A 16,254-nucleotide genomic window follows, 5' to 3' on the forward strand; every position below is an offset into this window, starting at 1 on the left:
AGCCACGTAAAACTTGCAACAACAAAGTAGAGGACGTCTAACTTGTTTTTGCAGGGCATGTTGTGATGTGATATGGTCAAGACATGATGTGATATATGTTATTGTATGAGATGATCATGTTTTGTAAATGTTATCGGCAACTGGCAGGAGCCTTATGGTTGTCACTTTATTGTATGAAATGCAAACGCCATGTAATTACTTTACTTTATCACTATGCGTTAGCGATAGTTGTAGAAGCAATAGTTGGTGAGACGGCCACGACGCTTTGATAGAGATCAAGGTGTAAGTCGGTGACGATGGAGATCGTGATGGTGCTTTGGAGATGGAAATCAAAGGCACAAGATGATAATGGCCATATCATGTCACATATTTTGATTTCATGTGATGTTTATCTTTTATGCATCTTATTTTGCTTAGTATGGCGGTAGCATTATAAGTTGATCCCTCACTAAAATTTCAAGAAATAAGTGTTCTCCCTGAGTATACACCATTGCGACAATTCGTCGTGCTAAGACACCACGTGATGATTGGGTGTGATAAGCTCTACGTTCACATACAACGGGTGCAAGACAGTTTTCCACATGCGGAATATTCGGGTTAAACTTGACGAGCCTAGCATGTACAGCACGGCCTCGGAACACTGGAGACCGAAAGTTCGAACGTGATATAGTAGATATGATCAACATAGATATGTTCACCATTGAAGACTACTCCATCTCATGTGATGATCGGACATGGTTTAGTTGATTTGGATCACGTAATCATTTAGATGACTCGAGGGATGTCTATCTTAGTGGGAGTTCTTAAGTAATATGATTACCTGAACTTAAATTTATCATGAACTTAGTCCTGATAGTTTTTGCATATCTATGTTGTAGATCAATGGCTCGTGCTATCATTCCCTTGAATTTTAATGTGTTCCTAGAGAAAGCTAAGTTGAAAGATGATGGTAGCAACTACACGGACTGGGTCCGTAACTTGAGGATTATCCTCATTGTTGCACAAAAGAATTATGTCCTTGATGCACCTCTAGGTGAAAGGCCTGCTACTGGAGCAGATGGTGATGTTATGAACGTTTGGCAAGCTCGATCTGATGACTACTTGATAGTTCAGTGTGCCATGCTTTATGGCTTAGAATCGAGACTTCAAAGACGTTTTGAACGTCATGGACCATATGAGATGTTCCGGCAGTTGAAGTTAATATTTCAAGCAAATGCCCGAGTTGAGAGATATGAAGTCTCCAACAAGTTCTATAGCTGCAAGCTGGAGGAGAATAGTTCTGTCAGTGAACACATACTCAGAATGTCTGGGTATCATAACCACTTGACTCAGCTGGGAGTTAATCTTCCAGATGATAGTGTTATTGACAGAGTTCTTCAATCACTGCCACCAAGCTACAAAGGCTTCGTGATGAACTATAATATGCAAGGGATGGATAAGACAATTCCCGAGCTCTTCACCATGCTCAAAGCTGCGGTGGTAGAAATCAAGAAGGAGCCTCAAGTGTTGATGGTTAACACGACCACTAGTTTTAAGAAAAAGGGCAAAGGAAAGAAGGGGAACTTCAAGAAGAATGGCAGGCAAGTTTCCACTCATGGGAAGAAGCCCAAGTCTAGACATAGGCCTGAAACTGAGTGCTTCTACTGCAAAGGGATTGGTCACTGGAAGCGAAACTGCCCCAAGTATTTGGAGGAAGGATGGCAAAGTGAACAAAGGTATATTTGATATACATGTTATTGATGTGTACCTTACTAATGCTCGTAGTAGTGCCTGGGTATTAGATACCGGTTCGGTTGCTCATATTGGTAACTCAAAACAGGGGCTACAGATTAAACGAAGATTGGCTAAGGATGAGGTGACGATGTGCATCAGGAATGGTTCCAAGGTCGATGTGATCGTCGTCGGCACACTACGTCTACATCTACCTTCAGGGTTAGTTTTAGACTTGAATAATTGTTATTTGGTGCCAGCGTTGAGCATGAACATTATATCTGGATCTTATTTAATGTGAGACGGTTATTCATTTAAATCGGAGAATAATGGTTGTTCTATTTATATGAGTAATATCTTTTATGGTCATGCACCCTTGAAGAGTGGTCTTTTTTTGTTGAATCTCGATCGTGGTGATACACATATTCATAATATTGATGCCAAAAGATGCAAAGTTGATAATGATAGTGCAACATATTTGTGGCACTGCAGTTTAGGTCATATCGGTGTAAAGCGCATGAAGAAACTCCATGCAGATGGACTTTTGGAATCACTTGATTATGAATCATTTGATGCTTGCGAACCATGCCTCATGGGCAAGATGACTAAGAATCCGTTCTCCGAAACAATGGAGCAAGCCACTGAATTATTGGAAATAATACATACCGATGTATGCGGTCCGATGAGTGTTGAGGCTCGCGGAGTATCGTTATTTTCTGACCTTCACAGATGATTTGAGCAGATATGGGTATATCTACTTAATGAAACACAAGTCTAAAACATCTAAAAAGTTCAAAGAATTTCAGAGTGAAGTGGATAATCATCGTAATAAGAAAATAAAGTTTCTACAGTCTGATTGCAGAGGCGAATATTTGAGTTACGAGTTTGTCCTTCATTTAAAACAATGTGGAATAGTTTCACAACTCACGCCACCTGGAACACCACAACATAATGGTGTGTCCGAACATCGTAACCGTACTTTATAAGATATGGTGCGATCTATGATGTCTCTTACCGATTTACCACTATCGTTTTGGGGTTATGCATTAGAGACAACTGCATTCACTTTAAATAGGGCACCATCTAAATCCGTTAAGACGATACCGTATGAACTGTGGTTTGGCAAGAAACCTAAGTTGTCATTTCTTAAAGTTTGGGGTTGCGATGTGTATGTGAAAAAGCCTCAGTCTGATAAGCTCGAACCCAAATCGGAGAAGTGCGTCTTCATAGGATACCCAAAAGAAACTGTTGGGTACACCTTCTACCATAGATCCGAAGGCAAGATATTTGTTGCTAAGAATGGATCCTTTCTAGAGAAGGAGTTTCTCTCGAAAGAAGTGAGTGGGAGGAAAGTAGAACTTGATGAGGTAATTGTACCTTCTCTCAAATTGGAAAGTAGCTCATCACAGACATCAGTTCTAGTGATGCCTACACCAACTAGAGAGGAAGCTAATGATAATGATCGTGAAACTTCAGATCAAGTTACTACCGAACCTCATAGGTCAACCAGAGAACGTTCTGCACCTAAGTGGTACGGTAATCCTGTTCTGGAAGTCATGTTACTAGACCATGACGAACCTATGAACTATGAGGAAGCGATGATGAGCCCATATTCCGATAAATGGCTTGAGGCCATGAAATTTGAGATAGGATCCATGTATGAGAACAAAGTGTGGGTCTTCAAGAAGAAGACTGACGCTAATGGTAATGTTACTATCTACAAAGCTCGACTTGTTGCGAAAGGTTTTTGACAAGTTCAAGGAGTTGACTACAATGAGACCTTCTCACCCGTAGCGATGCTTCTGTCCGAATCATGTTAGCAATTGCCACATTTTATGATTATGAAATCTGGCAAATGGACGTTAAAACTGCATTCCTTAATGGATTTCTTAAAGAAGAGTTGTATATGATGCAACCAGAAGGTTTTGTTGATCCTAAAGGTACTAACAAAGTGTGCAAGCTCCAACAGTCCATTTATGGACTGGTGCAAGCATCTCGGAGTTGTAATATACGCTTTGATGAGGTGATCAAAGCATATGGTTTTATACAGACTTTTGGAGAAGCCTGTATTTACAAGAAAGTGAGTGGGAGCTCTGTAGCATTTCTAATATTATATGTGGATGACATATTGTTGACTGGAAATGATATAGAATTTCTGGATAGCATAAAAGGATACTTGAATAAGAGTTTTTCAATGAAAGACCTCCGTGAAGCTGCTTATATACTGGGCATCAAGATCTATAGAGATAGATCGAGATGCTTAATTGGACTTCCACAAAGTACATACCTTGATAAAGTTTTGAAGAAGTTCAAAATGGATCAGTCAAAGAAAGGGTTCTTTCTTGTGTTACAAGGTGTGAAGTTGAGTCAGACTCAATGCCCGACCACTGCAGAAGATAGAGAGAAAATGAAAGTCATTCCCTATGCCTTAGCCATAGGTTCTATCATGTATGCTATGCTGTGTACCAGACTTGATGTGTGCCTTGCTATAAGTCTAGCAGGGAGGTACCAAAGTAATCCAGGAGTGGATCACTGGACAGCGGTCAAGAACATCCTGAAGTACTTGAAAAGGACTAAGGATGTGTTTCTTGTTTGTGCAGGTGACAAAGAGCTCGTCGTAAATGGTTACGTCGATGCTAGCATTGCCACTGATCCGGATGACTCTAAGTCACAAACCAGATATGTATTTATATTGAATGGTGGAGTTGTCAGTTGGTGCAGTTCCAAGCAAAGCGTCATGGCGGGATATACCTGTGAAGCGGAGTACATAGCTGCTTCAGAAGCAGCAAATGAAGGAGTATGGATGAAGGAGTTCATATCTGATCGAGGTGTAATACCTAGTGCATCGGGTCCAATGAAAATCTTTTGTGACAATACTGGAGCAATTTCCTTGGCGAAGGAATCCATATTTCACAAAAGAGCCAAATTGGGAAAAGGTTAGACTTTTATTTTTTCCAGTAGTCCAGTCACCCCCCCCCCCTCTAGACATACTTCCGATCCTACAACCCAGTTTCATGTCATGGTGAACTTGCAACTGCGAAAAAAGGGCCAACCCAATTGCGATTCGATGGTGGTTTTTCAACTGGGATAATAAAAGGGTCAATCCTAGTTGGAAGTTGATGATGGACTTGCAATTGACTACACCGGTGTAAGAGCATGGTGCCCCCATCTATTGTTTTGGTAATTGATGACAATCCCTATGGACTAATGTTTGCCTTGAGTTATATTTGAAGGGTTTGTCCATAGGTATTACTTGAAGACCATTTGTTGGTTTCACGGTTATTAGAAGATGATTATGTGTAGACCAATGTACTATTCGAGGAGTTATCCGAAGATTGGTCATGCGAGAGTTGAGCGTATTGCAAGCATGCATGTCTTGGAGAAGAAGATTGTGTGAACATTCATGTTTACCTAAAAGACACCATCTTTATAAGAGAGAAGATAAGATACAAGGTTGATCAAGACTAAGTCAAAGAGTGATTCAAGTTGATCAACACACTAAGCATAGAAGATGTACCGAGAGGGATCAAGTGATCCCATGGTATTGTAAGCATTGTCCATTATGCTTTGTGTACTACCCCATGATCTATGTGAGGTTAGGTATGTTTCCATGGGCGTGCATCAAAAGGAAGATCTCATATGACAAATGGAGGATGACATCAAGTGGTGATCATCATCAAGGTTGCATTGTGCGAGTTCAAGCGGAGCATCACGAAGAGATCACATGCTTGAAGCTTACCATCCATTCTCGTGATAATGGACATGTGAAGATATGGCTAAAAGAGCCTCACCCATAGTGGAGTATGGGGGAGCAATTCACTAGTCTTCATCGAGTCAACACAATCAAGAAAGGTCGTCCAACTTGAGGAGGTCAAGATTGCCATCATCTAGCTCAAGTGGATTATGCGCAAGGCAAATGTTTGAACTTGATAGGTTTTCTATTTTACCAGTCTCATGGTGTTAGTTGGGAGACTGGGTTATAGGATTGATTGTCGTACTATCAAGGGGGGCTCTCGAGTGAGTAGCTTGATCGTATCGTTCACAGAGAGCTCAAACCATTGCATCCTTGGCATCATCTCTATTGGTTCTTATTTGGTTTTTCTCTATGTGAGGTTTTAGAGTTTGTGTTCGTATTCTAGACAAACTCAAGTTCATTGAAAACGGAGTTCTTAAGCATCACCTTGTGTTTTTGGTGTTGGAGTTTTTGCCGATTCATATTTGGGGAAGGTTCTCTTCCTTATCCCGTTGGCATTTATTCTCCATTGCTAGTTCTTTTGGATAGTGCTTGTCGTCATCTATCCAACAAGGTTGAGTTTGCTGATTTTGGAGTTCGTTGCAGAAGTTACGGCAGTTTTGGTCTTACTTGACTCTTCTGTTGTGTTCTAGTATTCCTGATGGTAATTAGCGGTAGTATCGCTTGTGCAGTTCTTCTGCTAGTGTGCCACAGTTACTACTGGGGATCCCTGTTACCCTTTGGGAATTCATGATAGTGTCGCTTGCTCCTAGCGGTAGTACCGCTTGTGTGTACTTTCGCTGGAGTACCGTGCGCACTACTCTGGATTTCTCTGTTACCCTTCTGGAATTCGCAGTAGTACCGTTCACGCCTAGCGTGTGATGGCCTGGCTTATTAGGGATGATAGACTACTCATATCAATAAGGAATTCCTTCTTTTCCGGTAGCCCATTCGGACAGAACTCCAAAGTTAAGCGTGCTCAGCTTGGAGTAGTGTCAGGATGGGTGACCGACCGGGAATTTGCTCCCGGGTGCGCATGAGTGAGGACAAAGTGCACAGAAAAGACTAGTATTGATATGTGGGGCCAGTCTAGATCCCGCCAGGAGTAACGACCACCGGCGGGTGTGTCCGGGGCGTTACATAGCGGTAGTACCGCTTGTGCGGTACTTCCTTTGGAGTACCGAGCGCACTCTCATGGAAGTCTATGTTACCCATCGGGTAATTCGCGGTAGTACCACTTATCTACGGCGGTAGTAGCGCTCTGGTAGTACTACCACGCTGGTCCTTAGTGGGTCTCGGCGACTGCCTGTACTTAGCGGTAGTACCGCTCCCTTGAGCGGTAGTACCATTTAAGGCAGTTACGAAACATAACGGTTGGATTTGTGGGGTCCTATAAAAGGGGTTCTTCTTCCCCAATGACCTCAATGGTTCTTGAGCAAGCTTTCTCCTCTATTGTTGACCTCCAAAAGCTTAGCTTTCTCTCTATTCCTCCCATGATTCTCGCATCTTTTGAGGGAGAACAGACAGGATACCTAGATCTACACTTTCCACCAATCCATCTCTCCTCTTAGAGAGGGGAACCTTGTGGATTTAGATTTTGGAGTGTTTTTTGTGTTCCCCTTGTTCTTCCTCTCATATTCCTCTACAGCTTTTGTTGTTTTGGTGGGGTTAGAGAGTGTGGGACTTGAGCACTTTGTGTGTTCTTACCATCGCATTAGTTGCATCGGTTTGAGTTATCCACATTGATACGTGGAAGTAAAAGTTGAGAATCTTATTACTCTTGGGTGTTTGGGCACCATAGAGCTTGTTAATCTTAGGTGCTTGGGCGCTCTAGATTGTTGGTGATGCCACGGAGCTCAATCATTGTGGTGTAAAGCTCTGAGGAAGCTTCGGGGTTTCCAATTAAGTTGCGTAGATTGCCCCGAGCAATTTGTACGGGTTCAATGACCGCCTCGAAGAGTCGCCAATTGTATGGGTTTGGTGACCGCCCTCAAGGATCCCTTAGTGGAATCACGACATATTGCATTGTGTGAGGGCATGAGGATAATATGGTGGCCCTAGTGGCATTTTGGGGAGCATTGTGCCTCGACACCGCGCTAACAAAGATTAGCATCCGCAAGGGTGTGAACTTTGGGATACATCGTCGTCTCCGTGTGCCTCGGTTATCTCTTACTCGAGCTCTTTTCTTATACACTTACTTTGTGATAACCTTCGCGCTTGAAGTTTTATATCTTACCATCACTTAGTTGTTTATCTTACTTAGCATAAGTTGTTGGTCCACATAGTTGAGCCTAGTATATTTAGGTTTTGTGCTTGACAAATTAAAGGCTAGATTCATTCCACATTTGTTCAAGCCTAAAATGTAATTGTTTTAAAGCACATATCCACCACCACCCCCTCTAGGCGACATCCACGTCCTTTCGACCAGGCCAAGTTGCGAGTCTAGGGTGGACTTGTACCGGGGCAAAACAAGGTCAATGACTCAGTTGCATGTCAATGGTGGACTTGTAACTAGGACGACAAAAAAGGGTCAGGCCCAGTTGCGAGTTGTAGGTTGACTTGCCACTACGGCAAAAAAAAGATCAAAAGCCTAGTTATGAGTCAAATGTTGTCTTGCAAGTAGGATAAAATAGGGGTGGCTAATTGCGACTTGATGGTTGACTTGCGACTGGGCCAAAAAAATAAGTGCCTAGTTGCGAGTTGAAGGTGGACTTGCAATTAAGGCGAAATAAAGTCAGGCCGAGTTGCAAGTTAAGGGTGGGCTTGCACTAATGCAAAAAAAAGAGTCTGATCCAGTTGTGATACAGAAGAAACATCGAGCCAGTTGCATGTCGATGGTGGACTTGCATCTGGAGAGAGAAAAACGTCAGGCCTAGTTGTGAGTCAAGGATGTACTTACAACTGGGCAAAAAAGGATAAGGGGCTAGTTGCATGTCAATGTTGGACTTGCAACTTGGACAAAAAGTGGGTCGGGCCTAGTTGCAAGTCGTTGGTTGACTTGCAACTGTGGCAAAAAAAGGATCAAGAGCCCAATTGTGAGTCGACGTTGTCTTGCAACACGGATAAAAAAAGGGGTGGACGTAGTTGTGAGATGATGGTTAACTTGTATCTGGGTCAAAAAATCAGCTCCTAGTTGCGAGTAGACGGTGGACTTGCAACTGAGGGAAGAAAGTCAGACCTAGTTGTAACTTAAGGGTGGACTTGCAACTAATGTAAAGAAATATCGAGTCCAATTGCGATTCGAGAGTAAACTTGCAACTGGAGACAAATAAAATGTTGAGCCCACTTGCAAGTTAATAGTGGTCTTGCAACTCAGGCATAGAAAAAATGTTGGCTTGAGTTGCAAGTTGAGGGTGGAGCTCTAACTCGGGGAAGAAAAAAGGTCGCACAAAAAAGGGTTGCACAAAAGAAAGGCGTCGGCTCTAGTGAAATAGAAAGGGGAAATGAAGAGAGGAGGAATGAGGAGAGGAAAAGCAGCCACAAAATGGAGGTGATAAAAGAGGTAGCGAATAGAGCACCCTATCTCTTTCGCTTTTACAAAGCAGGCCAATAACAAATGACAAAAATAGCCCATAAAAACAAAATAGAGACCAAACAAAAATAGGCCTGACAAAACAATTGGATATTGCGACGACACGGTATGCGCATCCATGGGATGCGCAAGACAAGAACATAGTGGGATCAAGTTTGTGCAAAGATTACAATGAATTGAGAGTACAAACCACAAGTTAGATGAGACATTGCTAAATCTCATCTAGATGAGATTTACCAAATCTGATTTGAAATTTGTTCAAATATTTTAACATGTTCATGAATTAAAAAAGCACAAATTCAAAAAAAGGTGTTTAAAAACTAAAAAAACATGAACTTTAATAAGTGTTCACACACTTCAAAAAGGTGTTCACATACTAAAATATCATGAATTAAAAAATGGAAAAATGAAAAGGAGAAGAACAACAAAAAAGAAAAAGAAATAAACGGACACATCCACTCTACTGGGATAAAAATAAAAAACAAGAAAATAGGAATGTTATTTTGACAAAATTCCATCACGGGATTCATTCTACTTGAACATTTGTATACAAGAATAAAAATATAAATAAATAGAAGAAGTCTAATTCATACTTTCACAGCAAAACAAAAAATGTTCAGCAACCTAAAGAAATGACCTGCTATCTAAAAAGACTCCCCCCGGCACTAAAAAAATACAACATTAGCTTACATGCAATCTTCAATTGCACTAAGCATGCTTGAGGAAATTTTACTCCCCATGTATAGACACATATAAAAAAGGAAAAAAAATCTACGAGTATGGACACATACTTGAACAAAAATTTCTAATCGCACTAGCTAATCTGCATATATAGACACAGAAAAATAAAAAAGCAAAACAATGAGACAATGGAAAACACACAGGCAACCCGGCCCACAAGAATGCACAGACAGAAGAGCAACTATTTTTCGCCATTGGGCCTGGCCCAGAAAAGACAAAAAAACACACAACCGAGAAACGAACACATCAGACATACATAGGGTTACTAAAAAAAACTGTCTAAAAAAACAATAAAAAAACCATCGGACATACGTAGAGCGTGAGTGACAACTCTCCGATAAGTAAGTTTGATCCTGTGGTGATGGACTTAGACGTGACATAATTATATCCCATCTAGATGAGATTTAGCAAATCCGAAAAATAAATGTGATTCCCAAACAAGGTTGCCTCTCAATTTATTATCAAGGCGTCACTCGAAACAAATGTATAAAACCCAGCCAGTAAATCCTCTAGTTTTTATCCCTACATGACGAACCGGGAAAATTCTGGAATTCCGAACTAGGCTGTAGTCTGTCCATAAGAACACCAACCTGACCCGCATGTACTCCTGCGTATAATTCACGTGAGGATGAAGAATGGGCATAAAGCCCGATAAGGGAATAATACCTCAGTTCTTGCCTTCCCGCGAGCATACATCCCAATCAAAAGTGTCATTTTCCCACTGCAATCTGCCACCAAACACCCACAAGAGAGAGACTGCGTGGAATAAAAAGGGGAGGAGATAAAGAGGGGGGGAAATGTGAGGAACGAAAGTGAAAGGGGGGCGCATGGTGTATGGACGAAAAGACCAATCTATATCTTCCATCCTAGGCCGGCCACCTCCAAGCAACAAGTTACACTCGCCTCTTTTTCACACAACACATCCAAACAGACACTCCTGTCCTTCACCATTCCAAGTCCCCAGCTCTCTCTCCTCCTCCCATCCCCGAGCTCCTCCTCTCCTCCTCCCCCTCTCTCCCAGCAAGAAATCTTCCAAGTTCCACACCTCAATTCCGCCCTAACCCTTTTTCGATCTCTCTAGCTAGCCACAAGTCCACGCCGGCGGCCGATAGCACACCACTTTGCTCTCCGCAACTTGCGAGAGGGATCAATGGAGCTGTTCCCGTCGCACCCGGACCTTCAGCTCCAGCTCCAAATCAATCCGCCCCCTGCCACCAAGCCAATGGACCTAGGGTTTTGGAAGAGGGCTCTTGACACCACCGCCGCCGCCGCCGCGACCTCAGCATCAGCGGCAGCAACCTTCACACCCCCGTCCATCGCCAGGACATACCCCTCGGCGCCGGCAGCTGCCGGCGGCGGCTTCCATGCAGCGCACTACGGCGCTGCCGATGGCCACCTGGGCGGGCTGCAGTTCTTGCAGCACACCCAGCCCATCCTCCACGAGGTGCAGGACCTGGCGGCGATGAAGCCCATCCGGGGCATCCCCGTGTACAACACCTCGCAGTCCCTCCCCTTCCTCCAGAGCCAGCTCCACCACCACAACCACCACCACCAGCATTGCTACGACGCGATCGGCGGCGCGGCGGGCGGGCCGAGGTCGCCCGGCAAGGTCGGCGCGCTGCGGCTGGCGGCGCCGCCGGCCAAGCGGAACTCCCGTGCGCCCAGGATGCGGTGGACCACCTCGCTGCACGCGCGGTTCGTCCACGCCGTCGAACTGCTCGGAGGCCACGAGAGTATGCACTGCTAACTGCTTCTCGCGCGTTCAAGTGTTCTTTTTCTTCTTCTCCTGAATTTTCTTGCTCGTTAGCAGCCGTTAGATGACTATTTTCTTCTAGCTGGCAAAGTAGGCAATCCTGTTGATCGAATCTTGCATTTCTTGTGCTGGCATTCAAAAGAACTAGACAAGGATGCATGGGCGTATTGGCATAGTACAAGCTAAGCTCTATATGTGTTGGTGAAGGAATTATTGTGTACTGTTTTCTGATACTCCCTCTCTTGCGATTGTGCAGGAGCAACGCCCAAGTCGGTTCTTGAGCTAATGGACGTGAAGGATCTAACCTTGGCCCATGTCAAGTCTCACTTGCAGGTGAGGGGATCTTCTTTAACTACATAAAGTCCATGGTTAGCTCATTGGTTATATTATTTTAATTGAGCTTTGATCACTTGTGCTAGCTCTCCTCAACGTACGTGTAGATCTACTACCACTTCAGATACTCCTAGATGTATGCATCACACACCTTGATTTGCAAGAGAATTCTACGTGCACCACTCGATCGACCTTTAACTCATCATTTCTTTTCTTGCTGCCAGAACAATATATAGTACCAGTTTTAGTTTTAAATATTTGATGCATCTTGGGTCGGTCATGCATGTAAGAATAGTCATTCTACAGTTCACTTTCTGAGCAGTAAATTCCCCGCTTGCTCGTACCTCCTCCCTCTTTCTCTATCCCTATCTCCCTCTAGCTTTACCACGACGGGAGGACCGGGGGCAGAGGGGAGGAGGGCAGCTTTTCAATAAAAACCCGAGATCAGCAGCTGAGCAGCACAAAGATAAGCATGCAACGGGAAGCAAATGCGTGCCATTAAAAAGAGGAACGTCACACACAGTCACCGGAGAGGGAACGGTGGATGGATGACACAGTGCACACAGGAGCGCACGCACACACATTGATATGAATATGAATATGATGCGCATCCATGCATGCTGTGCTGCATGCCCAAGAGCAGACGGCCGGCCGGCAAGTACAAGCCTGCATCATTTCTCAATAATTAAGGGCTTCTCTGCCTGCACACAAGCTACTAGCTGATCGCGCCATCAATGCCGCAATTGTGCATATATGCCGCTGCCCACCCCTGCCACCCATATTTATTGCTCCGTCTCGTAGACCACCACTGCACAGCTTCGACTTTAATACCGCTACACTGCTGACCCTATCATTATTTAGTCAGCTACGAGTACATATACTTATATTATATGCTTTCTAGTGTATCAGCGAGTACTGATCTCAGTTGATTGTCTTGCAGATGTACCGGACCATCAAGACCACTGACCACAAACCAGCCGCTGCTTCATCCTACGGTATGTATGATCAGATCAGCTCTCGAGAAAGAAATCAGACTAGTAGTAGTATATTGTACAAGTGTCACTGGCATCTCGACATCCCAGTGACAGACAGGCACAGATTCAGCATGGGATTAGCAGTGAGTAGAATGTTTATTTTGCAGGACAAGCAAAGACAATCATCGACATCCCTGACGACAGCTCCTTCGACATCGCCAACACCAGCGGGTCTGAGTCTTCAGTCCAGCAATCAAATCTTGACGGGAACGAGCATGGATCCAACATGTGCGCTCTATGGAGCAACAACTCCTCCAGGTAACAACATACTACACACAACGCCATTTCTATAGCTAGCTCCCGTGTTAGTACTCCTCGTTTTGTATTCTGGTGGATGTATGCTACTCCATATCACATGAGAGAACAGCACAGCACCTAATCATACACAAATAGTACAATTCCATCAGTTTCCAGTGCACCGATGATGATCGGTTTGAATTGTATAAGTACTAGATTTATGTAGAATGATATATGGGTCCCTTCCCTTCCTACAATTATGGATTGCTCCATGTCAAACTAAATGTTCCTAGCTAGTGGGCTATTAATGGATATCAGCAGCTAGCTAGCTAGCAATAGCATGCACATCAGAATTACTCCACACTGCTGGGCTCCGTCTTTTCTGCTATTTCAGGCGAAATGACAGAGAGGGGCACAGCTAGCTACAAGTCTATCTAAACATTCTTGTGAGACACAAAAACTGCTTTGCAGATCGATATAACTCCAGAGTCCTTACAGGTCAAAAGCTGATGGTAATTTCCTGTAGAGCGCTAAAGCAACAAAGTACGCTTAAATACACGCGTACTACATGCTGTAGTAGTAGTAGCACACATGCATGTTTGGGCTCTTCATCTCATGCATGATGATGTACAGGTATTCGTCAAGAATCTACAGTCACATTACGTACATAATTAATTGATAGATTATGCATTTACAATGATATAATTGATCTGAAGAGGGTGCTTTTAGGATCAAACCGCAGTCTAGCTAGTGCCTGCTTTACGCAAAACAAACTCTTATTCCTTTGTCTCATTTTCTTTGTTCCTACCATATCAACCACCTCCAAGTGCTCACAAAAAGCACCAGGGCTCTACCTTTGTTCCATCTGCTCCCCATGATGGTGCAATCATCTCTTGAATATATTATACATTAAGCTCTTTCATTAAACATATCCATCTAGCCATAGGCAGCAAAAGTGCACACACATATACACTTTCCACGACTACAATTAATTAAGCAGGCAATATAGTAGCACTACCATGGAATCTTGACCAGAAGTTACATCTCAGAAGCAACATGACATGTATATAGTGATATACACAATTAATCTCTCTTGCGTGACCAGGCGTAGCTAGCTCTTGTACACCTATCTGTATGTATGTACAATCGCATACAAGCATCCAGCCGTCCATGTACCATATACATACACACGTACTGTGGTACTTGCGGACTCTGCACGGCCAACTGTATGGCCATGTAACCCTAAAAAAACTGTATACCCATGTAGGAGAGGAGTGAGTAGTGTACATGTTTATTTAGAAAATGACCGGAGAACATATGATGTGTATGTGGTTGTGCGCACACATGTGGTGTAAGCAAGCATTGATCAGTGTGCCGTACCACATGGGTGAGTAAATAACGCGGCAAGCACCAAGCTATAGCCAATTACACAGCTTTTTACCTCCAATTAACCCCTCTGATAAAGCCAGCTGCTCGCCATTGACACCATCTTAACAGTGAAAAGTTGGACTTGCGCGCTTTGTTCCCTACGCCTTTTCCCGCCTCTCCCGTGTTGCATGTAAATGGACTCCCACTGAAGAAAAGATATGTAGATAGATCATAGATAGATAGGCCGGCATTTGATTCTTTCATCAGCCCATGATATACAGAAAAGAAGGTGATACTTAATTCAATTCCTTCCTTTGTCTTTTCCTTCCTTTTGCTGGTGCAGCAGAGGGGCCTGGTCGTTCCACGGGAAATCAAGATCAGATGCCAACCCAGGCGACATCAAATCCTTTGAGGTTCGTACTCGCCTTTTTTCCCCCAAGGGAGTGATCATCATTACCACCTCCAATACCCCATCGGCAATGGCCATGATATGCTTTGCCTTAGTTAGTGCAGTGGCGATCATTCCTCCTTCCATTTCCCGCATGCATGCATCTTTCCGACGGCTCCCTGTGTGCAAAGTGTCGGCAGCATGCATTTCCTGTTATGATATGCAGATCGCAATCTATTTAATCTGATGCTCCTTCTCTTTTACAATCGCAGGACGTGCAATCGCAGTGCCCCAATGTCGTCGCCGACGATGCCGCCGACTTGATGTCGGCTCCGTTCCGATTGTCGGAGCTAGTCGTCGGCACCAAGAAACCGAATCTGGACTTCACCCTAGGAAGAATGTAAGGCCGCCGTCGATTTGTCGACCGGACGGCAACGGAAGATATGCGTAGCTAGCTAGCTATATGTGACCACCGATCTAGAGATTAATCATCAGATGCATACTCGTGTGGCTCCCGCCCCATATGCACGTAACGTACGAAGCGGAGGAGGAGGAGAGAACCGGAGCTAGGAGATGAGAAAGCAAAAGAGGCATGCAGCTGGGGAATTAAAGAATAAGACGAGACCACCGTTGATCTAGGAACAAAGTGCAAAAGGGGCCAGGGAGGGAGAGACATGGGTGCGTGCAAGTGTGCGTGCGTGGTAGAGAGATGGATAGTGAGATAGATAGGCTTTATCAAAGGCAGTCAGGAGCATGCAACAAGCTGGTTAGCTTGCCTGCTTGCTTCTGGTGCACAACACACACACGATGTAGCTTGAAGAGTGTGTGTATGTGTGCGTGCACTTCATGGCATGCTGCCTGATGAGACAGAGCTGCTAGGTTAAGAAAGGTCTCATCTTTTTGTTATGCCACAAGAAAGGTGTAAAGCTGAGATGCTTATGTTACATATATGCGTGTGTAGTGTACGTATGGACCATGCAAGCATGTATTATGATGGATCCACCTGTCTTGCTCTCTCCTAGCCACTCCTATCTCCTAGCTAGCTGCTAGGTTGGAATCGATACCTTCCCTGGTCTGGATATCATTGGTGCAAATCTGGCTGGATTTGCAGTTCATGAGCTAAAGCGAATCAGTAAAGGTGATCAATCAACAAAAGGAGTATTTGGAGTGGTATGTTTGATCATATGTCTACCAAGTTGACTGCAGTATACTTCTACCGCCACATCGATGGATCAGTCAATAATCTTCTATATCTAAATAGCTAGCCCCCACTAACATATTTCTCTCAACATGCAAGCATGCCACATCATCAAGCAACATGCATGGCAAAAGACCCATCACAATTCACAACATGCATTCATGCACATGAAAATGTCCACCTCAACATGCAAACATATATTAGATATTTTACAATACATTAATCAA

At 43.8% G+C, this 16,254-nt stretch overlaps 1 protein-coding gene across 3 annotated transcripts; it reads left to right on the top strand.

Annotated features, from left to right (window-relative positions):
- The first annotated feature begins 10,523 nt into the window (after positions 1–10,523).
- Positions 10,524–15,845, top strand: LOC125514198 (putative transcription factor KAN2). Of its 3 annotated transcripts, none has more exons than XM_048679480.2 (6): positions 10,524–11,449; positions 11,726–11,802; positions 12,743–12,797; positions 12,944–13,094; positions 14,785–14,854; positions 15,102–15,845. In XM_048679480.2, the coding sequence occupies exons 1-6, from the start codon at positions 10,867–10,869 to the stop codon at positions 15,231–15,233; spliced, it is 1,068 nt and encodes a 355-aa protein (XP_048535437.1). In that variant the 5' UTR covers positions 10,524–10,866; the 3' UTR covers positions 15,234–15,845. The 3 variants fall into 3 exon arrangements, with proteins under 3 accessions (XP_048535437.1, XP_048535438.1, XP_048535440.1); XM_048679481.2 differs by having other exon boundaries at positions 14,788–14,854; XM_048679483.2 differs by lacking the exon at positions 14,785–14,854.
- The last annotated feature ends 409 nt before the right edge of the window (positions 15,846–16,254 follow it).

The sequence above is a fragment of the Triticum urartu genome, chromosome 6A, assembly GCF_056163025.1.
Source record: "Triticum urartu cultivar PI428250 chromosome 6A, HENAU_Tu73, whole genome shotgun sequence".
NCBI lineage: Eukaryota > Viridiplantae > Streptophyta > Magnoliopsida > Poales > Poaceae > Triticum > Triticum urartu.

What these genes read in the sequence shown, in the direction of transcription:
- LOC125514198 (XM_048679480.2), top strand. Translation starts at nt 10,867, where the DNA reads ATGGAGCTGTTCCCGTCGCACCCGGACCTTCAGCTCCAGCTCCAAATC. An exon ending in ATGTCAAGTCTCACTTGCAG is followed by an intron (nt 11,803 to 12,742) that starts GTGAGGGGATCT and finishes ATTGTCTTGCAG; the next exon opens with ATGTACCGGACCATCAAGAC. An exon ending in TGGAGCAACAACTCCTCCAG is followed by an intron (nt 13,095 to 14,784) that starts GTAACAACATAC and finishes TTGCTGGTGCAG; the next exon opens with CAGAGGGGCCTGGTCGTTCC.